Raw genomic sequence first — 24,383 nt, 5'->3', positions numbered from 1 at the left:
GAGCATTTTACGGTAGCACCAAAGTTCGAATGCTTGGATTCTGTTTTGTATTGCTGCTGTCAGTTTCTTTGGTCAGTTCTGTGATATCAATTTCTTAAATATGTATATCTAGTATTATTTCTAATGGGACTTTGGGAACAGGATTCTGGATGTCTATCTAGGCGAACTTCCGACATCATTATTTGATTCTGCTTTAATTTCCTGGAATTTATTCCATAATATCCTAATAGAAAAATACACACCTGGCTGGAACATAATGGTTATTCACAGCAAAAATTTCCCCCCAAACTTAAAAAAACGTGTAAAAATTTTTATTTCAAAAAATATCTCTGAGACAACTTGTACTTTTTTTTTAATACATTTGAATATTCAAATATAAATAAAACAAACAAGCCAGACGATTTCCGAGTGATTTTAGCTCTGCAGGATGCTTATATGGGCACCCCAGGCTTATTTTCAGGGGGTGCATCTGAACTTCACAGGAATCTGCATACTATTCATGACAGGGGAGTTCGATTGCTATTTTGACAGCGTATTTTTTAATAATAAAAATAAATATTCTAAAAAAAGGTTTTTTGGTGAGATTTTTTACCTGCCAGGTGATAAAAAAATTACGCGTGCATGTGAATGAAAAGCGCTAAAGGTAAGCTGCACATATTGTATCTCAAAATTTTGGAGTAATTATCGTGGTTTTGTGTGGATGATTGATATAATATAATATAGTCTATGGTAGTGGAGCCCAAGAGAGGATTTTTGCATTTACTCGAGCGCGTTAGATTATTACATGGGGAGAAACCTTGTACCCTGAAAATGTACCTCTACCATATATTGGCTCTTAATGCAAGGGAGTTCGTTAAGGGGGGGCCGAAAAATAAATCTATCCTTAGAAAAATTCGAAATTGTCAGATTAAGATAAGGTAAGTTAAGTACATGCAAAAGAGTGTATATTTCAAAAATCTGACGATTTGGGCGGGGCGTAAGGAAATGGGTGAGTCCCAAAGTTTTACAAGAAAAAGCGAATATTTCGCGAAATGAATCACAGATCGAAAAACTAAAAAATACGTGCTCAATATTTTTCAAAAATCTATCGAATAATACCAAACACGACTTTCCACGGAGAGGGGTGGGGGTAAATTTAATATTTTAAATACGAATCCCGCGATATTTTGCGAAATGAATATCAAATTGAAAGCTGTAAAATACACTTATTCAACATATTTAAAAAATCTATCGAATGGCACTAAACACGACCCCCCACGCAGGTGGGTGGGATTAAAATCTTACATAAGAACCCCCATTTTTTATTATAGATTTGGATTCCTTACGTAAAAATAAGTAACTGAAGCTATTTCCTTGTGGCATTTTTATAATTAACTATTTACATATATGGGAAATAAGCCACAATTAAATTGAAAAAAATAATTTTATTAACGTTTCGACGTCCAAATCGGGTGTCGTTGTCAAAATAAAAAATACTACTAAAATAAACAAAAATGTTGTTGCTAAGTAAAATATTCTTCTAATAATTTATTTAATCTGACTCATTTATATTGACAATTCAGACATGTATTATACATTTTAAAGTAGAAGACTTTAAAATGATATTGCCAATATTTATGAGTCGCGTTCCTGGGACGACTTTACTGAAAGATAGTTCATTCGATTACATGAAATCAACCCCAACTCAAGAATATCTGTCACAAAAAAATTCATAGCATGTGATCTGTCTTTAAAAAGACAACCAATTGCAACGATGACAGTAAAATTCTCGCGTTAGATATTCCATAGTAAATCACGATAGTAATAATATTCCATAGTAATTCCATAGTTTAGTAGTATTTTGTATTTTGACAACGACACCCGATTTGGGCATCCAACGTTAATAAAATTATTTTTTCAATTTAATTGTGGCTTATTTCCCATATAAATAGTTAATCAAAATAAGTAACATTTATTCGAGACATCTTTTCGAATTATGGATAGATGGAGCTATAATCTAAAAAAACGATTGTTGGAAATGGAAAATTAAATTAAAAATGTAAAGTCCCCACTAATATGGAAAACTTTACTTAACTTTTTTTGGTTTTAGGACCTACCCTTCACAACCCAATAGGTCCCCATAACGCTCGAGTGACTGCACATTTAGCATTCTTTGCTCCCCCTACCACTATTTTATAGACTATCATGATCTTTGTCTTGACTTTCGTTTTTAATCAGTCCTATGTGATCAATTAACTCTTTTCGGTCATTCAACTTTGAAGCGCTATTCTCATAATATGCTCCCCTATCGTAAATAATTTTGTGGCAAAGGCGTAGTAACAGAGGCCCCCCAGCATGAAGCTTGCAGGAGGCCCCAATATATTAGGGGCCCCATCTTGTCGTCTAATATATGTAAAAATGTGTTATTGATATATTATTTTACGCATGCATACGCAACGTCTTTAAGCAGTGCCTGAAAATCTTCAAAAACTTCCCCCGATTCGATTTACCAAAGAATACAGAAAAACGTCCAACCAATGATATATTATTTTACGCATGCATACGCAACGTCTTTAAGCAGTGCCTGGAAATCTTCAAAAACTTCCCTCGATTCGATTTACCAAAGAATGCAGAAAAACGTCCAACCAAAATCGCTTACTCTAAAAACGTTATCGGTGACTAGGTGGGCATCCAGATTTCAAAATCTGCTTGGTGTAAAGAAGAACTACATGAAAATTTAAAAAAACACTGTCTAAAATAATATTAACTCCCACAGATCGTTAGTAGAGAATGACAACTAATAATTAAAAAAGTAAAATGGAACAGTTTGAATATGTCTTCGCATCTATTTTACAAAATAGTAGTACTTTTACGTAACTCTAAAGAATTTTTATCAAATCTTTAGGCAAAACGATACGTCATTTTGCAAGAATCTAAAGATTCTGCTAGTAATTGTGACTTTTCCTGTACTTTTAAAATCAAAAGGTTTGGTAGAGTTAAGAAATATTTTGATGAATGATTACACAATCGACGCATCCCAAACCCTGAAGGAATATAATATAATATAGAGTAGGCGTGTTTTTCGGAAATCTCGATGTAGTCATTGAACAAATTCAAGCTGGATTTATAAGTATGTACAAAGAAGTGAACAACGATTTTAAAGTTTTACATCTTAGAAGTGGATATCTTTTCAAATCGGATTCAGAAGTTTTTGCAGAAGCCAGCAAATTAGTTGCTGCGTACCCGTCAGATTTAAGTAATGAGTTTTTGGAGCAACTGCAATTTGTTAGAAAATCATTAAGGACACAGTTGGAATCGGCGAACTCAATTTATGATGCAGCCAAAATTATTCTTATAGATTTTCATTGAACTAGTGCTTGCATCTTGCGTACCAGAAGTGTGTCATGCGTACACCTTGTTTTCAACTTTACTTATTATGACCGCTAGTTCAGAGAGATATATTTCTAAACTTAAATTAATAAAACCATATCTTCGTAGTACAATGTCAGAAGCACGGTTATCTTCTCTAGTGCTTATAAGTATTGAAAACGAAGTTGCCCATCAGATAGATATTAATCAAATAATTGTAGATATTATATTCGCTGATAGTAGTGCACAAAGAAAGTTGTTCATCTCATAGAATAATACTATAATAATGTAATAATTTAAAGAGTGTAGGCGCAAAATTTCGGAATAATGCTTTTTAAATGCAATAATTTTTTTTAATCCTGACAAAACTAATAAAATTTTTGTAAGGTTTAAACGCAGAAAGAAAGATTACATTATTACCGAGGGCTGAAAGTTACTTAGAATAAACAAAAAGTTTCTTTTGAATGGGATATTTGAAATTAAAAATCATACTAAACATTCTCTTTTTTTTTCACGCCTGTAACTTATTAAATTAAACATTATAGAAGTTTTCAGGGTTCATATATATAATCTTTCATTCTGCGTTTACATTTTTCAAAAATACTTACTAGTTTTCTCAGGATTCGAAAAAAATGAATTTAAAAAGCATTGGCACGAAATTTTACGCCTACGTTCTCAATTTTTGTTCTATTTTATTCTATACCAATAAAAATCAAAAATATAAGTTTTTATAAGCAGTTCTTAAATACACTACACACATACGTTTTTGTTACACAAGTCGCATTTAGTAATTTTTTAAAGGGGGCCCCATTTCCTATTCTGCGGGGGAGCCCCGACGGAGTTTGTTACGCCACTGTTTTGTGGAGACAGTGTATATCTTTGTCTGATGGAACCTTGTTCTGGAGAGAATTCGTTTGAGACTTTGAGAGTGTACCAAGGATTTTAACTGCTGCATTAGTGTGTTTGTATAGTTCAGTTATACGTGAAATTAAATGTGATACGCCTATCTCTTTAAGTACCAGCCAGAAGTGTTGTCATTTTACCCTGTCGAACGCTTTGTGATAATCGTATATAAACAAATATATAGTGGGTATGGAATTTCCTAGATTTTTTTACTATTTGCCTTATGTTCAGAAGGTGTTCTCGAGTACTACCTCTACCTTTGGTAAATACAATTTGTCCTTGGGGTATTTCTCTTTGAAAAAAAGAAACCATTTACAGTTAACAAATTCGTAATTACATACTAGGAAATTCAGGTATATTAAAACATCCAAATATTTTTAAACAATATAAGTCAATAAAGAGTTAAGATGGAGTAATTAATAATTTTTAAGTCAAAGTTTTCAATCTAATAAAATATAAAATAATATTAAATTGAGACCTTATTGGGACCATTTTTCTGATTACACCTCCGTGTAGATGAAGGAGGATGATGGAATTCTAATATTTGTAATTCACATCTCATCTGTCTAATGCGGAAAAATTCCTACGAAAAATGGATCCCATATTATATACTCAGATAGGAGTATAAACTAATAGAAATTAAAATGAATAAACATTTTCACTTCGTTGCAAAACGAAACCAAAGCCGTCTTATATTTCAGTTCGCTTAGAAAACGCTACAAGCACTCTGACCGGTTTCAAAACTCGTTAGTTTATCATCAGATAATGCATAGGTATGTAGCTATCTCCAAACCAACTGAATTAATTTAGAACACTAGCCTCGAATTGCAACTAACGAAATGGCATGGGTGTCTTAGAGCCACCTGCTAGAAACAAGTCAAAGTTTTCAAAAAATTAGCAAAAAATTAAGTTTTCAATCTAATAATTAAATTGAAAATGGTTAAATATTCATTTTTGATTCAAAGTTTTCAATCTAATAAAATATAAAATAATATTAAATTAAAAACCTTATGGAGACCATTTTTCTGGTTACATCTCCGTAGCTTCTAAAAATGCAAGCCAAACGGATGCTGGAGCAAAAGAAGATGAGGGAATTCTAATATTTGCAATTCACTTCATCGCATCTGTCCAGCGCGGAAAAATCCCAACGAAATGTTTGTAGCCCTCTCTAAGCGAACTGAAATATAAGATGGCTTTGGTTTCGTTTTGCAACGAAATGAAAATGTTTATTCATTTTTATTTGTATTAGTTTATATTCCTATCTGAGTAAATATGGGGGTTCTTTTTTCGTTGGAATTTTTCAGCGCTGGACAGATGAGATGTGAATTGCGAATATTAGAATTCCCTCATCTTCTTTTGCTCCAGTATTCGTTTGGCTTGCATTGTTAGAAGCCACAGATGTGTGACCAGAAAAATGGTCCCAATAAAATTTTTAATTTAATAGATACATACATACATACATAATCGATGATCCTTTTATACCGTAAGGTGTCGAGGTGTCTTCTTTACTCGTTATTCTCTGCGAACTCACGCCACTTTTTTCGGTCCCTAGCTAATTATTTGGCTTCCTGCCACGATTTTCCTCTATTCTGCAAGATTTCCATCACACTTGTATTCCACGTTTTCCTTGGTCGGCCTCTCCTGTTTTTCCCTATCGGCCTCGCTTCCCATGTCATTTTAACCTGTCTGCTGTCGTTCATTCTAAATAAGTGCCCAGTCCATTTTAATTTCTTTTCATGAATTTTTTCCTTTAATGATTTTACTTTTAATTCTCTTCTAATATCTTCGCTACGTCTTTTATCGATTCTCCTAGCTCCCAGGACTTTTCATAAATACCTCATTTCCGCTGCTTGCAATCTCTTTTCTTGTTTGTCGTTCAATACCCAATTCTCTGCTCCATATGTAGTGATAGGTATGTAAATTGTTTTAAATATAATCATTTTGGTTTTCCTAGTTATTTCTTTTTTATTTAAAAAGTTTTTATATAGCGAATGATATGTTCATGTGGCTGCGTTTATCCTATTTCCAATTTCGTCTTCTTGTTTCCCCTTCTTATTTAAAATTATTCCAAGGTATTTAAATGTATCTACCTGTTCTATTTTTTTGCCTTGGATTTCAATATTTAAGTTTACATCTTTCTTGGATATTGCCATTATTTTTGTTTTTTTCCATATTAATTATTAGATTGTAATTTTTTAATTCTGCCTCCCAGATTCTTATGTTCTCCTCCAGAGCTCTTTCAGTTCTTGCCACAATAACAATATCATCTGCAAATACACAGGCTTCGATTTTTATTTGTTGTAGGTTTCTGTATCCTATGGTATATTTTTTTGTTTTTGGCCAGCATTTTTTAACTACTTCGTCTATTACACAGATAAACAGTAGGGGGCTCAATACTCCTCCTTGTCTGACTCCGTCGTTATTCGTAAATTTGCTGGAAATAATATTGCCTGTTCTTACCTGATTTATGGTATTGCAATACAAACTCTGGATTGTGGTTATCAGTTCCATATCCAGTTCCTTATTTGTCAAGCTTTGCCATATTCCCTCCCTGCTCACCATGTCAAAAGCTTTTTTCATAACTAGGAATCCCAAATATACCGTTTCATCTTTTAGTATGGCTTTTTCGATGATCTGCTGTAGAGTGAAGATATGGTCCTGGGCGCTATGTGCTGGCCTAAACCCACTTTGAATATCTGCTAATCTAGGCTCGACTAAATTCCGGAGCTTCCGTTCTAGAATAATTTCGTATACTTTTAATGTGGAACAGAGCAACGATATGCCTCTGTAATTTCCACATTCTCTCGAATCTCCTTTTTTGTGTATAGGCAATATTATAGCCGTGTTCCAGTCACTCGGTATTTTTTTAGTATTCCGTGTTAGGTTTAACAGTTCATAAAGTTCCTTTTTGCCCAATTCTCCCAGATATTTCAACAACTCGGCATCTAATTCATCTATACCTGCAGCTTTGCCTATTTTTAGTTGGGTTAAGGCATCTTCCACTTCATTCATTTGTATTTTACTGTCCCAAATTACATCTTGTTCTTCTGTGGTTGTATTGTTTAACGTTACTGTTTTGCTACCTGCTGTTGTCTTGTCTTTGCTTAAAAGTTCCATAAAATATTCTTTCCATCGTTCTATAATGTGGTCTTCTTCAGTTATTATATTCCCATTCCGATCTTTAACCTGCTGAAACTTCATGTGTTTCTCACATTTTCTCATATTTTTCTCATATTTTTTAGGACTCGGTAAAATAATTTATTATTATGGGTTCTATTTTCTTCCATACTTTTCCCAAAATCTTCCCATGCATTTTGTTTTTCTTGTTTAACCATTGTTTTAACTTTGTTTCTTTGGTCTTTATATTTATCGTAGATCAACTGATTTCTGTTTTGTAGATACATTTTCCATAAACGGTTCTTCTCTTTCACTTCTTTTTTAATATCTGCATATCTGTTTCTTCTTGTAAATCCACAAACGTTTTCTGCCGTTGTCAAGAGTATTTCTTTAAATCCAGTCCATTTAACTTCCACATTGTTTATATATGTTCACTTTTATCAATATGTTCAAACTCTTTTTCTCTTTCTTTTACATACTTATTCCTGGTTTCGATATTCCTTAGTTTGTATGTCCTAATTCTTCCGCTGTAGATTCTTGTAGGTTCCTGAGTCTTATCAACTTCGTTTCTGCTTATTTTAATTTTTCCTTCTAGTAAATAATGATTACTACTTATTTCGAAGCTTCTTTTTACTCTAACATCTTTGATTCTAGTTCTTGTTTCCCGAGAAACTATTATATAGTCTATTAGGTATTGATTTTTCATTGCGTTGGGGAACCTCTCTGGTTATTTTATGTATTTCTTTATATTCGAAGACAGTGTTCGTGATGATTAGGTCGTTATCAATGCAAAATTGTAACAATCTTCTCCCATTTGTATTTATTGTTGTTTCTCCATGTTTTCCAATAGTTCCTTGCCATTTTTTGTTTTCATTTCCCACACTGGAATTAAAATCGCCCAAAATTATAAGTGAACCCTCATAATCCTCAATTTCTTGTTGCAGTTGGTCCCAAAATTTATTTTTATTTTCGACATTATCATTTTCGCCTGGTGCGTATACTATAATTAATGTTACCACTTCATTTTTATTGCAGCTCATTGATACCTTCAGCAATCTTTCATTAATAAACTCCCAATTTCTTATCATTTTTATTTTGTTTTTGGGTATCAAACAAGCTACTCCTGCACAAGCCCATTCAGTTTCCTTTACTCCAATTTAATAGATATTGTTTTATATTTATTTATTAGATTGAAAACTTTGACTTGTTTCTATCAGATGTCGCTAAGACACCCATGCCATTTCGTTAGTTGCAATTTGAGGCTGAATCATTTCAGTTTGTTCAGAGATAGCTACATATGCATTCTCTGATGATAAGCTAACCAGTCTTGAAACCGGTCAGAGTATTTGTAGCTTGTAGCGCTCTCTAAGCGAACTGAAATATAAGACGGCTTTGGTTTCGCTTTGCAACGAAATGAAAATGTTTATTCATTTTTAATAATTTTTCATTTACAGATTATTATTAGTAAAATGCATTCGTGGCAGCAACCAGTGCAGAGCATAATACCTCTACTCCTTATCCTTTTTATGGGTTCATTCAGTGACCGGCACAAATGGAGGAAACCTTTTTTCATTCTTCCTATAATAGGTGATATTTTAGGTGGCTTAGGAGGCATTCTATGTGTTGTAAACATGAAAACTTGGCCCTTAGAAGTGCAAGGAGTATTAGAAAAAATAGTACCGTCCCTATTTGGTTCACAAAATTTACTTATTATGGCCACCACGGCTTATATTGCCGATGTAAGTACTGTTGACAATAGAACTCTTAAAATAGGAATAACATCTACAGTAATTAGCTTAAGCGTACTTTTAGCAAATTTAGTATCTGGGGAATTATTCACAAAATTAGGATATCTAGGAGTTTTGAGTATTTCGACATCCATAATGTTTTTTTCTTTGTTTTATGGAGTATTTTGGGTCAAAGAAACAGCAAAAACAGATATCGAGTACAATTTAGATTTAGTGTTTGACGTATTTAACCCTATGCATATAATTGAAACTTTCAAGGTAATATGGAAGAGGCCATCAAATGCTTCTCATTTATATGCATTGTTACTGTTAGTGACTCTGCATAAAGCTGCGTATGATGGTGAGTAATTAAGTTATTTTTATTTAATTAAGTAGGTACCTAATTAATTTATAATGGCAATACATTATGAATATATTTTTGAAATTGTAAAATATTTCTTCTTCTTCCTCAGTTTTTCCCTGTTCAGGGGTCGCTGTTCCTTAGTCTTATTCACCACTCATTTTTGTAAAACTTTAAGAGGGGTAAACCCTGTAGTTGGCTGTATACCTTCGTTAAAACAACGTAGAATGAAGTAAACACTTCTGTTGTATGTAGGTATATGAATTTATTAAAATTCTTAAAATTTATCCACAAGGGAGTGGAAGTACAAAACGTTTTCGGTCAAACTGACCATCATCAGTGTAAACGTCCAGTGTACAAGTAATTGAAACTGGCCACTTCAATAGGTGTAAAAACCTCTAAATAACATTATTGCTACATTATGAGCTAATAGTAATCGACATTTAGTCGATGTCTTAAGATTCTAAATATCACATGTGGATGTATGTTATCCTTGCTCGGAAATTGCACAAGGTTGTTGTGATCAGGTGAGAGGTTATTGGATCAATTGTTAAGTTGGTTGTTAACCTCTCACCTGATCACAACAACCTTGTGCAATTTCCGATCCACATGTGATATTTGGAATCTTAAGACATCGACTTAATGTCGATTACTATATAGCTCATAATGTAGCAATAATGTTATTTAAAGGTTTTTACACCTATTGAAGTGGCTAGTTTCAATTACTTGTACACTGGACGTTTACACTGATGATGGTCAGTTTGACCGAAAATGTTTTGTACTTCCACTCCCTTGTGGATAAATTTTAAGAATTTTAATAAATTCATATACCTACATACAACAGAAGTGTTTACTTCATTCTACGTTGACTCATTTTTGCCACTCGTGTCTTCTTCACCTAAAGTTTTCTCGGGTCCTCTGCCGCACAGTCCTTCCATGTTCTCCTCGGTTGTCTTCTACCTCTCCTTCCATCAACGTCTAACAGCTCTATTCTTCGTCCACATAGTTTTCATTTCTACGTCTCACGTGGTCAAACCATTTCAGCATTTGTTCTTGAATCATTTTTGAGACCATAGTCACCGTACCTAACCTTTCCATTTCGGCTACCTCCATCTTCTTTTCCTGAATCTTCTTTATAGGCCACATTTCACCGCCGTACACCAACGCAGGTCTTACCACACTCTTTCCTTTCAGTCCTTCCCCGATTTTTGGATTAGAGTACCCTGCTCATTCCCTTCTTGAACAATTTGTCGAAACAGTGTCCCACTTTCCGTTATGTAGGAGCCAAGGTATTTAAATTTTCCTACTCATCCTAGTTTTTCTCCTAACAATAATTATATCTCTCTAACCATTCCTGTTTCTCCCAACCAGACATACTCTGTTTTCGACCTGCCAATCTTAAGTCATACCTCTTAAACAGCCCTGCCCCAACCTTCCAACTTGTCCTCCAACATTTCTTTGCTCTCCTGTACTCACACGATATCATCAGCTAAGAGCATTGTTCAAGGAGCCTCGTCCTTTACATTCTTTGTCAGTACATCCATAACAATATTAAAAAAGTTGCAACTTAGTGAAGAGCCTTGATGCAAACCAACCGTCACTGGAAAACTTTCAGTCAATCCAAAAGTTCTTACTTTGGTGTAAGCTCCCTCATACATTTCTTTCTCAAGCCATACCCTAAGGAATCTATTTCTCTCTCATACATCATACATCTCTATAGCTGTTGTCTAGGAACTTTGTCTCGTACGCCTTCTCAAGATCTATAAATATCAAATTTAGCTGTCTTTTCTCCTCACCTTTCACCCTAACAACTATTTTAAAGCAAACAAGCCATCTGTTATCCTCCTTCCTGGCTTAAACCCAAACTGTTCTCCTATCGATGTGTCTCTCCTTAACCTTGGCTCTACAGTTCTTTCCCGAATTTTTACTGTGTACGACATTAAATTTGTTTCTCTGTATTTCTTATAATCCTAAATATCCCCTTTATCTTTATACATCCCCTTCCTCTTCTAGAGCCTTCCAAACCTCCACGGGTATTTCATCAGATCCTACTGCCTTAACATTCTTCATCTCATTTAACGCCTCGACAACATCGTCTCCCGCTATCCCCATTTGGGATCCCGCAAATGAGAACTTCTTTCCTTTGGTGTTCTTCGTAAATTGTAAAAAATTGAATACCGTAATATTGTTCTAAAATTATTGTATTCGTTTACTATCTTAACTTTTTATCAATTATAGAATTAAAAATAGACCACAATAGTAAAACAAATCCTTTGTTTGATGTGTCGGTTTTTGAATACAAATGTAGATGTTTCTTTTTTAATAATAATAAAACAAAAAATTATTTTTTCTACAGCCGTGCTAAAACAGCCACTATCCCGCACGCATTTTGTAGAAGAAATTCTTGGATTGCTGTTACATCGAAGGGGGAAATAACTGTTTCTCAACCCGGGAGCAGTCGCGCTCGCTTCTGTCACGTAGATAGTCGCGCGTAGAGAAAATGTCTCACAATACTAATTTGTGTGTGTGTGTTTTGTGTTTTATTGGCACTGGTTTTCACAACCAACTGGCCAGTCAACTTCATAATTGTTTTTTAGACTATAACGTATCACTAACTCAGGGGAGTAATGTGTAGTGTGTGTTGAGTAAGTGTCTTGTTACTTTGCAAAGTCGACGTCATTGTCTTTGCAAAGAGACGCTAATTGTATCCGAACGTCTGCGGTCCCTCCGGTGAATACCGATCCCACAAGGACAGAAACTATTTTCATTTATTAATTTATCCTTTTCGGATTTTTCGATCCATAGGCAGGCGCTCTTACCACTGAGCCACGGAGGGGGGTTACAATACGAATTTAAATACGAATTTAAAACAAACTTCTATTGTATAATATTTTTATGTACATACTTGTTATGTAGTCCATTAAAATGTTACATTTTTTAGGCCGTACCTTGCATTTCTTAGAGGAGTCAATTTTATTTCTTAAATATGTAGGGGGGATCAGTAGAAGCTTAAGTTCAAGTTTTTGGGGTCGCCATCCTTGTCCCCCGGTCGCCATCTTGGAAATGGGGTGCAAAGGGGTTTCGCGCTATATCTCGTATACTACCAACCCAACGGAAAATCTAATTAAACATAAAATGTAGCAAATTAAATTTTCCACAAATTTGTTTTTATTACTTTTTATCGTCAAGTGACCAACAAAAAAGATATAACCAAAAATATGTAATTTTTTTTAACAAGTTTCCTTTTTGATGTTATAACTTTTTTTCAGTTCATTTTAAAATAAAATAACATTATAGCAATTTTGTAGAGGGGTTTTCAGCGAACAATTTCCACTATAAAGTTGTTTAATTCTATTTATTTATATAGGTTTTACAGCGCTCCAAACTTGACCAGATTCTCGAATGCTCATAGGGATACAATAAAAACAAAAGTTAGGCTTACATTTCTATCTATATAAATTTTTTGTTTATACAATTTATTATGATTTTAACATTCCTATGCTATTATTAATCTGTTTTTGACCTTTATTCCCACTATAAAACTTATAACTCTAAGCATATATATAAAAGGCCCAAGAAGTTGTTTGAGGACAAATTCGCCGCTTCAGAAGGAGAATGACGCAACCGCAAAATGCAAAATTCTTAAGCAGATCAAAAAAACGATCTTTGATATCAAAATCATAAAGTATGATAAGAATTAGCCATTCACCACACCGTGGTCAGGATCTGGAGATATAAGCGTTTTTTGGGGTGTGCCGCTTGTATATGAAGTAACATAACTTTTTTCCTATTATATATTTTGACTTAAAATTTTCCAAAACACTTCTTCATGAACTATGTTTTATTGTTGTTTTGTTTAAAATTATAAACTAAAAAGTTTGTCACTCAACTTTTTTAAGTAAACATGAAAGTAACAAAATATGATGACAAAATGTTAATAAATTAACAACTCCTTTTTTAATGTGTTTAAACATTTTGGACAAATTTCATTGTTATCTACGTACTTCAAAGATGACACAGTAAAATTTTTAAAAGGAAATATTTACAGCGACCAAAGATACAGCGAGGTAAATTTGAAAAATCATCAAAATTGATTTTTGGCATTTTTATATAAAATTTATTTTTTTAACATGTTCCACCAACTCTATATAAAAGTAAACTTCATATTCGGATTCAGCGAACTCTAAAACATAAAAATAGACCAAAATTGATCATTCACCTTAAATTTGATTTTCGTGGTTGGCATAACGGTTAATGCCGCTCGTCTAATATATAGATAGAAAAGCATTATTTTTCTACGAGAATTCGAGAATCTGGTCAAGTTTGGAGCGCTGTAAAACCTAGATAATAAATAAAATTAAACAACTTCATAGTGAAAATTGTTTATTGAAAAATTCTCTACAAAATCGCTATGATGTTATTTTATTGTGAAATGAACGTAAAAAAAGTTATAACCTCCAAAAGGAAATTTCTTACAAAATTTTCACTTATTTTTGTTTATAACTTTTTTGTTGGTCACTTTATGATAAAAAATAATAAATATAAAATTGTAGAAAACCTTTTACACCTCTTTTTCCAAGATGGCGGCCGGGGGACACGGGCCTCAACCCCAAAAACTTGAACTTAAGCTTCTACCGATCCCCCTACACATTAAAAAAATAAAATTGACTCCTCTAAGAAATGCACACTAAATGTAACATTTCAATGGACTAATGTTAAAAATACCTATTTCTAACAATTTTAAAGCTAATTCGTTCTCACCAAAGCCATAAATTCCACAAAAAAATAAAAAAATAATTTTTTTTTTAATTCCCACGCATTACTACAGTCTTCTTGGAGGCACTTACGGGTGGAAAGTTATGTTGCAAAATTTTTCATCAAGTTATCACTTCTTCTTCTTCTTCAAATGCAAATCCACTAATGGATGTTGGCGATCACATTTTCCATTAACTCTGTTTCTTGCAATGTGTATCAGTGATTGTATGTCGGTAATCCCTCTCCATTGCCTTATGTTTGGGAGCCAGGACATTTTCTTGCGTCCTATTCCTCTCTTGCCTTCAATTTTACCCTGGATTATAAGTTGAAGGAACTGGTATTTTTCGTTTCGCATGATGTGACCCAAATACGCCGGTTTTCTTTTCTTGATGTTTTCGAAAAGTTGACGTCCTTGGTTGATTCTTTTAAGGACATCCACATTTGTGACTTTCGCTGTCCATGGTATCTTTAGGATACGGCGATAAAGCCACATTTTGAAGGCTTCTAATCTGTTTATATCCCTCGTTTTGAGTGTCCAGCCCTCTATGCCATATAGCAGCACCGACCACACGTAGCATTTAGTAAACCTTAGTGTCAGTGTAAGGTCGAACTCTGAGCAGCTCAGTACCTTCCTGAATTTTACGAAAGCTTGTCGAGCTTGCTCAATGCGACATTTTACTTCCCTGTCCGATGCCCAGTCTTCAAAAAGCCACGTTCCTAGGTATTTGAATTTGCTCACTCTCTCAATGGACTTAGTATTCAGTGTTATGGTGGAGTTTTCAAATGCATCCAAGTTTCTGGAGATGATCATGAATTTAGTCTTTTTGGTATTAATCTCTAATCCCATCCGCTTACTGTATTCTCCGATTATAGTGACAAGTTGTTGAAGATCTGCTATGTTGTCGCAAATTAAGACAGCATCATCAGCATATCGTATGTTGTTGATTAATACTCCATTCACTTTGATTCCCATCTCTGCATCTTCCAAAGACTCTTGAAATATGGCTTCCGAATAAATGTTAAATAAACGAGGGGAAAGCACACATCCCTGCTGAACACCCCTTCTTATATGTATGGATTTGGATATAGAATTTTCTATTTTTAATTGTGCTGCCTGATACCAGTACAAGTTTTCAATGCATCTTATGTCTTTTTGGTCTATATCAAGCTTCTTGAGGATCTGCATTAACTTGTGTTGTTGGACACGATCAAACGCTTTCTCGTAGTCGAAAAAGCACAGGAATACGTCCTTCCTTTGATCGTAACAATTTTGCACCAACACCTGTGTTGCTACTATTGCTTCTCTTGTTCCCAAACCTTGCCTAAACCCAAACTGAGAATCACTGATGTCCCATTCACATTTTTTGTATAATCTTTGATGTAGTATTTTTAAGAATATTTTTAAAGTGTGACTCATCAGGCTAATGAGTCTGTGATCCTCACATCTTTTTGCATTGACTTTTTTGGGTAGGGGAATAAATGTAGAGAGCAACCACTGCTGAGGATAGCAACCAGTTTCATAAATAAAATTAAATATTTTATGTAGTGCTGAAATTCCCCTTTCATCTAGTAGTTTGAGTATTTCTGAAGGGATTTCATCAGATCCAGGTGCCTTATTGTTTTTTGAATATAATATTGCCTTTTCAATTTCCTCTTTAGTAATTGAAGGCCCAGTCAGCTGGTCGTCTGTATAAACTTCACTCATGGGTCTTTCGTCATGAAAGAGCTCCTGAATATAGTTTTCCCATATATGAATTTTCTCTTTTTCACCTAGCACTACCTGGTTATCCTGATTAACTATAATAGTTGGTCTTCGTTTTCTGTATATTCCAGCAGTCTCCTTAAGCTTTTTATGTAAATTCCGATCGCCGTGCTGTCGTTGTAAATGTTCTAGATCGATACATTGTTGCTTAAGCCATTCATTTTTTGCTATTCTTATCTTTGCTTTTATTTGCCTGTTAATAAAATAAAAATGTGTACCATTTTTATTCGGTTGCGATGCGAAGGCAAACCAATCTTACTTTTTAATTAGAATACGGAGTGCAGTCCAGTTCCTTTAACCGCGATTTTCTGCTCTTATTGGAGCTTCATCAGAAGAAACGTAGGCACTGTTCTCCATACTCCAACTAAATTGCATCGAGAGGTTTTCCCACACATCGCAACCAAACGGATGATAATAGGTGGCTAGCGCCATCTGGTAATTGAAAGACGAAGCAAGTTTTCAATCCTAATAGTAAATTAATAATATTGAAAAATATTAAAAATCACTAAAAGATTTTTAAATTGAAAACTTATTGGTACATTTTCATGGTAACACCTCCAAGACTTCTATAATTTGCAAGTCATATGGATGCTGCAGTGAAGACGAGAGGGAAGGAATTCTACACTTTGCAAGTCACATCCCCCGTCTGCAGCCGGCAAAGTTCCAACTGAAAGATGCACCTGGTTACTCTACGGAGTAATACGAAAATAAAATAAAAATGTGTACCATTTTTATTCGGTTGCGATGCGAAGGCAAACCAATCTTACTTTTTAATTAGAATACGGAGTGCAGTCCAGTTCCTTTAACCGCGAAGCTCCAATAAGAGCAGAAAATCGCGGTTAAAGGAACTGGACTGCACTCCGTATTCTAATTAAAAAGTAAGATTGGTTTGCCTTCGCATCGCAACCGAATAAAAATGGTACACATTTTTATTTTATTTTCGTATTACTCCGTAGAGTAACCAGGTGCATCTTTCAGTTGGAACTTTGCCGGCTGCAGACGGGGGATGTGAATTGCAAAGTGTAGAATTCCTTCCCTCTCGTCTTCACTGCAGCATCCATATGACTTGCAAATTATAGAAGTCTTGGAGGTGTTACCATGAAAATGTACCAATAAGTTTTCAATTTAAAAATCTTTTAGTGATTTTTAATATTTTTCAATATTATTAATTTACTATTAGGATTGAAAACTTGCTTCGTCTTGCCTGTTAATGTTTTTATACATATTGCTGCCATCTGGGTCATTCTTGTGTCGTCGTCGTTCATCCATTAGTAATAGTATTTCTTCTGTCATCCATTTTTGCTTCTTGCTCTTTGGTTTGTACCCCAAGTTGCTTTTCATGATGTCTGTTACAGCACTTGTAATCGTATTCCATGTTGGTGTTAGATCTTCGGTAATGTTTGTCGTCAATATTTGAATTTGTGTGTTTATTTCATTACTTATTTCTGCTTGTATCATTGGATCTTTCAGTTTATCCAATGCAATCTGTTGTTGAGTTTCAGGCTTGTTTTTGCATGAAAGAGCGATCTTTATGACGGCCACTAATAGTACATGGTCAGAAGGCACATCTGCTCCAGGATATGTGCAAGCTCTTTTGACAGTTGTGCTGAATCTACCGTTGATGAGAATGAAGTCTATCTTATTTCTTATTATGTTCTGAGCTCTATCGGCTGGAGATTTCCAAGTATAAAGGCGACGGGGGTGGAGTTGGAACCATGTGTTGGTAACTCTCATGTTTTCTTCCTGACAAAATTGTACAAGTCGGTCACCCCTTTCGTTCCTTGTTCCAAGACCATAAGGTCCAACTACGTCTTCAAAGCTGCCTTTCCCTATTTTGGAATTAAAATCTCCCATAATTATGTTAACATCATGTTTCTTTGTCAATTTAAGTAATTCTTTGATTTCACTATAAAAGTTTTCCACCTCTTCATCTGCTGCATCTGCAGTTGGTGCATAGACCTGTATGATGTTGAGATTATTTGGCTTCGCTTCAAGTTTTACCAAGGCTGTGCGGTCGGAATATGGTACAAACTCTGTGACAGCTCTCATCAATTTTTTACTTATCATAATCCCGACGCCTTTTCTATGATCGCGGTCGTCATTGCCTGAGTAAAAGAATGTTCCGCTCTCTGTGGTGCATTTACCGGATCCAGGCCACCAGGTTTCTGAGATCCCCAGGATATCTAGATCGATTCTGCACATTTCTTGAGTTAGGTTAGCCAGCTTCCCGGCTTCAAATAAGCTGCGTGTATTCCAGGTGCCTATCTTTAATGTCTTTCTTAAGTTTGCTCGTACATTTCTAACATTCAAGACCGTTCCCCCCGGAAATCCGATTGGGGAACCATTTATACCTCCGGATATTTTTGAGTTGAATGTATTCATGTGATTCTCTTGGGAAAAAATAATGAAGGTGGTATCCCGTTGCCTTCCTTCATGCCACTTCCAGGCTTAGTTTTCAGCCGCCCACTATGGAACAGACGCCGTTTGCAACCGCCCATTCTGGGTACAGACGTTGCTATTTTCACCATATCTGGCTACCCTCACTTAGTTTAGCCTGCAGACCAATGCAGTTGCCCAGGGTGTGGCACGTGGAGCCATAAGTGAGAGTTGGGTGTCTTATGAGGACCAGTTATCAAGAACCATCTCCCGTCTATGACGCTCGATGTGGTCGTTCCGATTAAAGGTACTACCTCTATAACATAACCCTACACCCCTACACCCCTACAAGTTATCACGGAAAAGTATAAAATGTTAGATTTTCTCTAACGGCGCGACTACTCCCGGGTTAAGCATTCTCCACACCGACACATCCCTAATTCAGCAACTAAATCCACATGCTTGTGTCTGGGTGTTCATCAATACAGTCTAAAATAGCCTATGAGCTGCACTGTTTTTTTTACGACCACCGTTACCACGCACTTGTTTTTGTATCTTTTAAATGGCGGTCAATTGCTCGGAATATAGGCCTGTCCGGGAAATTCCTATTAGAGTACTTAGATATCTGCATAATGCCTTGCTACGGTCGCGTCGCACAATTCCCTTGACGTTCACCTAATTAAAAAATTAAGAAAATGGTAACCACAATCAATATTTTCGTAGTTGTTATTGTTACTGGACCAGGGCATTTAGAACAAAAAATACCGGAATCCCAAAAACCCCCGAGAACCTACTCTGGTCTATCAATTAAATGTTGGAAATCCTGGAAATTCCAGAAGATAACGTGAATAGCAGTCAGCCTGGGCATTAGGTGCTCCGAGTTTCAGTTCTGATGTCATATTCGTATTCAGCAGCCCCAAAAACCTCCGAGTAAACTGCTTGCATTAATTTACTGGTGAAAACCCTCGAAACCTCAGAAGATTACGTGCCTTAGCAGTAACACTGAGCACCATGTGTTTCGGGGGTCGGCGACCCCAAAAACTCCCGAGTAACATAATCTGGCCCTTAATATACTGATTTTGACATGTTTTCAAAAAATTGGATACGGTCCCAAAAATGTCTGCACTACCGGCTGCATTTTATGCACTGTAAATGAATTTTCAACCATTTCTCTATTGTAGACGTTTTTCCTGACGTCACACAGTGGTTCCAAATGCTGAAAACGTGGTCATGAAGTAAAATAGAAAGTCTCTATTTACGGATTTTCATGTTTACAGTTGTTTTGTCATACTATCGTAGGGTCGTAATACGTATAAGGATGAGACAGGATCTATTCTTATTTATAACTCCGGGACACGTGAGCCATGTACATTATTTTGGCCGGCAGTGAAAGTAAAAAAAAACGCCTATATTGAAAACGCTGTAAAACGTTTTGTAGTTTATCAATTTTATTGCTGTAAAGCACATAGCTACTTTTTAAAGTATGTATTAATGTAAGATAAAAGTTAACTAAATATTTGATTACAATAAATTCATACAATTTGTTAATGAATAAACAATAAAACTATACATGAAATAATCAAAATTTCGTAAAAATACATTCAAAAAGTGCATAATTCTGCGATTAATGTTTATTAATCTCAAAATATACAATCAGAAGATAGAGAATCACTGCCTATGCATTGATGGCAGATGTTTCAATAGAAAAGTGTGAAATGGCGCATATTACATGATTCTGATTCTGGTGATTGTTGCGTATGTATGGGCGGTTGTACCTAACTAAATAGTAGGTTCTAAATATTGTACCTACGTTAAAAAGAAAGTGTATTTGTAATCAGCAATTTCAAAAATCCCCTATAATATAAAATTTCAAAAACATATACATTAAAAATAAATTTTTCTAATTTCTTTTGGCCATATTGGATCCGCCATTTTGTTTTTCAAAAAATTAATGTTAGATTTGTAATCAGCGACCTTAAACTACAAAATTTGACAAAAAATTTTGGGTTTTGATTGATATTTTCAATTTCTTTCCGCCATGTTGGATCCGCCATTTTGTTTTTCAAAAAAAGTAATGCCAGATTCGTAATCAGCGATGCCAAAAACCCTTAAGTACAAAAGTAATTCCGAAGTGCATGAACAATATATACGCTTTTAAAGGTTCATGACCACCTATTCGGCATTTGGAACCACATATGCTTCATCCTGAACACATGCCAAAAGTTGCAAGTCTCTAGGTGCTGTATTTAAAAATCTATTTATTTTTTCCTAAATGCCCTAGTCTATACCTAAGACTAAGTGCATATCTGCCATTTTAAAAAACTTTTAATTTTTCATTTACAATCAAATTAATTCAAACAAACAGTTCTTGTCAAGATAGAGAACACAAAACAATTTGCCTACTCGAATAATAGCCTTGATATTTGTGAAAATATTATTGTATTATTTTATCTTGACATTTAAAAAAGTGACTGTGTCTTGTAAATTAATGATTTTACAAACAAAATACTGCACGACAAAAAGGTGTAAAATAGGTATTTCATTCCATTGACGTCCAGTTTTTAATCCAATATTATAGTGTAGGAAACAGAGGTTGAACCTTGCAAAATGGACACAAGTCCGGTTTTATTTTTTTTCTGGCATATCAAGGGGTGCTTATTATAAGACTAACTTTTTCTGAAAAAATTTCGCCCCGGAACCCCCTCTTTTCACCCCTTTAAAGGGGGTAATTTATGGTTTTTGCAGAACGTAGCCCTTCCTGTACCTTTTACAAAAAATTTCTTTTATAGAAATATGAAGAGGACTATATTTTCTACGATTTATTTCCGACAGAATATCTCTATCATCCACCGTTTAGCAAGGGTGGCGCCCCAAAGTTGACAAGTTTTTAAAAAAGATGTTTTTAGAAAAAATATATTTTTCGCTAACTGTAACGGAAATTAAAAAGAAATGCTACGGAGATTATTCACAAATATATGATTGATTTTTTCGTATAGGTTTCACTTAAGGGTAATTGCCCTTTTTTTAATTACAGGGTGTTACATTTTAAAAAACCCCTTTTTATACCATCTGAACCGTTTATGCTAGAGTAAAAAGACTTTCAGCGATTACCCATGTACTGGTGTTATTTACAAATTTGTATAATGCACCCCCATTTTTTCCCCCTGAACCACCCAAAAAAGGAGAAGAATTAATAAATAAAGTGATTTTCTTGGAATCCTTCACACACAATGCCCTTCATTAATATGCTTCATATATCATTTTGTGCAAGTTATTATTACCCATGCATGGACACTAAACGCGATTTCCTAGTGCAACCCTTGTAGCCAAAAACAATAAATAAAATGGGGGGTTAAAATTTTTTTTTTGTTTTTTGCTTTTTGATCCATATGGGCATATGCTTCATCAATAGTGCTTTTCAAAAATATATATGGTTATTGCAACATCCCTGCGCAAACCACCCCTATCCTTGAAAATATACTGCAGAAACTACCCCTATACCTTATCCAGCATGTTTTTACGATTTTCTCATTACCTATTCATTTTTTTTAAACAAAACTTATACAAGGTTAAAGACCACTATTTACTCTAAAAATTAGGTCCTATTCATTTTTTTCGTTTAAGCAACCGTTACGGCACAGTGGCGCCGTAAACCTCATATATGCTTTGACGGGCTCCAGTTTTTGTTTATTTTTTCGTCATCTGTTTGTTTTATTAATAAAGTACTTATGTAAAATAAAACAACACAGTGTAACCTACAAATCATGACCTATGCACATTTTACATTCTTTGCTCCCCAAAGCTACAGTGGTGGCCCAAAATAAATTTTTTCATATGTTCGCCACCTACACGCATTTTATTGCGTTAATGCTACCTTAATAGCACAATATTCACCCCTAAGTGGTCGCTAAGCAGTGGTGGATCCAGGGAGGGGTGATGGGGGCGATCACCCCCACCCCTCTCAAACCAAGTGATATTATATTTGAAGGTTATAAAAATATTCATTTATTTTTATAGAAATACTTATATGATATTAATATTATTTTTATAAGAATGACTTTTTATGCTTTAGCGACAGTGGCGGATCCAGCATCGTTAACAGGGGGGTGCCAATTGGTTAAATTTCTATAAAAATAAATGAATATTTTTATAATCTTTGAATATAATATGACTTGGTTTGAGAGGGGGGGGAGGTGTTCACCCCCATCACCCCTCCCTGGATCCACCACTGCGTAGCGACCACCTAAGGGTAAATATTGTGCTGTTAAGGTAGCATTAATGCAATAAAATGCATGTAGGTGGCGAAAATATGCAAAAATTTATTTTGGGCCACCACTGTGGCTTTGGGGAGCAAATAATGTAAAATGTGCATAAGTCATAATTTGTAGGTTACACTGTGTTGTTTTATTTTGCATAAGTACTTTATCAATAAAACGAACAGATGACGAAAAAAAAAACAAAAACTGGAACCCACCAAAGCATATATGAGGTTTACGGCGCCACTGTGCCGTAACCGTTGCTTATACGAAAAAATGAATAGGACATAATTTTTAGAGTAAATAGTGGTCTTTAACCTTGTATAAGTTTTGTTTAAAAATAATACATAGGTAATGAGAAAATCGTAAAAACATGCTCGCCAAGGGATAGGGGTAGTTTCTGCAGTATATTTTCAAGGATAGGGGTGGTTTTCGCAGAGATGTTGCAATAACCATATATATTTTTGAAAAGCACTATTGATGAAGCATATGCCCACATGGATCAAAAAGCAAAAAACAAAAAAAAAATTTCAACCCCCCATTTTATTTATTTTTTTTGCTTAAGGGAACACCACTAGGAAATTGCTTTTGGTGTCCATGCATGGGTAATAATAACGTCCACAAAATGATGTATGAAGCATATTAATAAAGGGCATTGTGTGTGAAGGATTCCAAGAAAATCAATTTATTTATTAATTCTTCTTTTTTTTGGGGTGGTTCCGGGGAAAAAATGGGGGTGCATTATACAAATTTGTAAATAGCACCAGTACATGGGTAATCGCTGAAAGTCTTTTTACTCTAGCATAAACGGTTCAGATGGTATAAAAAGAGGTTTTTTAAAATGTAACACCCTGTAATTAAAAAAAGGGCGATTATCCTTAAGTAAAACCTATACCAAAAAATCAGTCAATTATTTGTGAATAATTGCCGCAGGATTTCTTCTTAATTTCCGTTACAGTTAGGGAAAAATATATTTTTTTTAAAAACATCTTTTTTAAAAACTTGTCAACTTTAGGGCGCCACCCCCGCTAAACGGTGGATGATAGAGAGATTTTGTTGGAAATAAATCGTAGAAAATATAGTCCTCTTCATATTTCTATAAAAGAAATTTTTTGTAAAAGTTACAGGAAGGGCTACGTTCCGCAAAAACCACAAATTACCCCCTTTAAAGGGGTGAAAAGGGAGGTTCCGGGGCGAAATTTTTTCAGAAAAAGTTAGTCTTATAATAAGCACCCCCTGATATACCAGAAAAAAAATAAAACCGGACTTGTGTCTATTTTGCAAGGTTCAACCTTTGTTTCCTACACTATTATACTAAAAAAAAGTTTGGGATGAAATAGTTAGAAAACTCCCTCTAAAGATCTAAACAAGAGTGTGTGTACTTTGTACGCACGTAAGAAGTTATACTTCTATTTTTATGGTTTCAACAAAACAAATATATTTTAAATTAAACATTTTAATTGTATTTTTATATAATATAATTTTAAAATATAAAGGAAAAGATTCCTCTCATTGGCTGTATACCATAATAAAAACTTACTAATGAAGTAAAAACCTCACATGTAGGTAGGTGGTATATAATTTATTAAAAAATTTTTTCTAAAAATGATCCAAGATGGATAAAATCACAAACGTTTTCGGACCAATCAGTCCATCATCAGGTGGTAGAAACCTAAAATAAGCAAACCACTGTATTAAAAAAGCCAAGATGAAATTTGACTGTCTGAAAGTTAGGAAAATTACAACATGTGGTTACTTACTTCAGATCCAAAGTAGTT

At 34.6% G+C, this 24,383-nt stretch overlaps 1 protein-coding gene across 9 annotated transcripts in view; it reads left to right on the top strand.

Annotated features, from left to right (window-relative positions):
* LOC126881986 (uncharacterized) overlaps positions 1-24,383 on the top strand; it is a 159,499-nt gene that overhangs the window by 107,314 nt on the left and 27,802 nt on the right. For 6 of the 9 annotated variants that reach the window (XM_050646739.1, XM_050646742.1, XM_050646740.1 and 3 more), the window contains exon 3: positions 8,823-9,456. In XM_050646739.1, the coding sequence (XP_050502696.1) occupies positions 8,823-9,456 (634 nt within the window). Of the gene's footprint in view, positions 1-4,438; positions 4,605-8,822; positions 9,457-24,383 lie in introns of those variants that run through there. The other 3 variants (XM_050646746.1, XM_050646747.1, XM_050646748.1) reach the window with 3 other exon arrangements.

The sequence above is a fragment of the Diabrotica virgifera genome, chromosome 3, assembly GCF_917563875.1.
Source record: "Diabrotica virgifera virgifera chromosome 3, PGI_DIABVI_V3a".
Lineage (NCBI taxonomy): Eukaryota > Metazoa > Arthropoda > Insecta > Coleoptera > Chrysomelidae > Diabrotica > Diabrotica virgifera.
The sequence above is the reverse complement of the archived record's forward strand: the minus strand, read 5'-3'. Positions and strand labels throughout refer to the sequence as shown.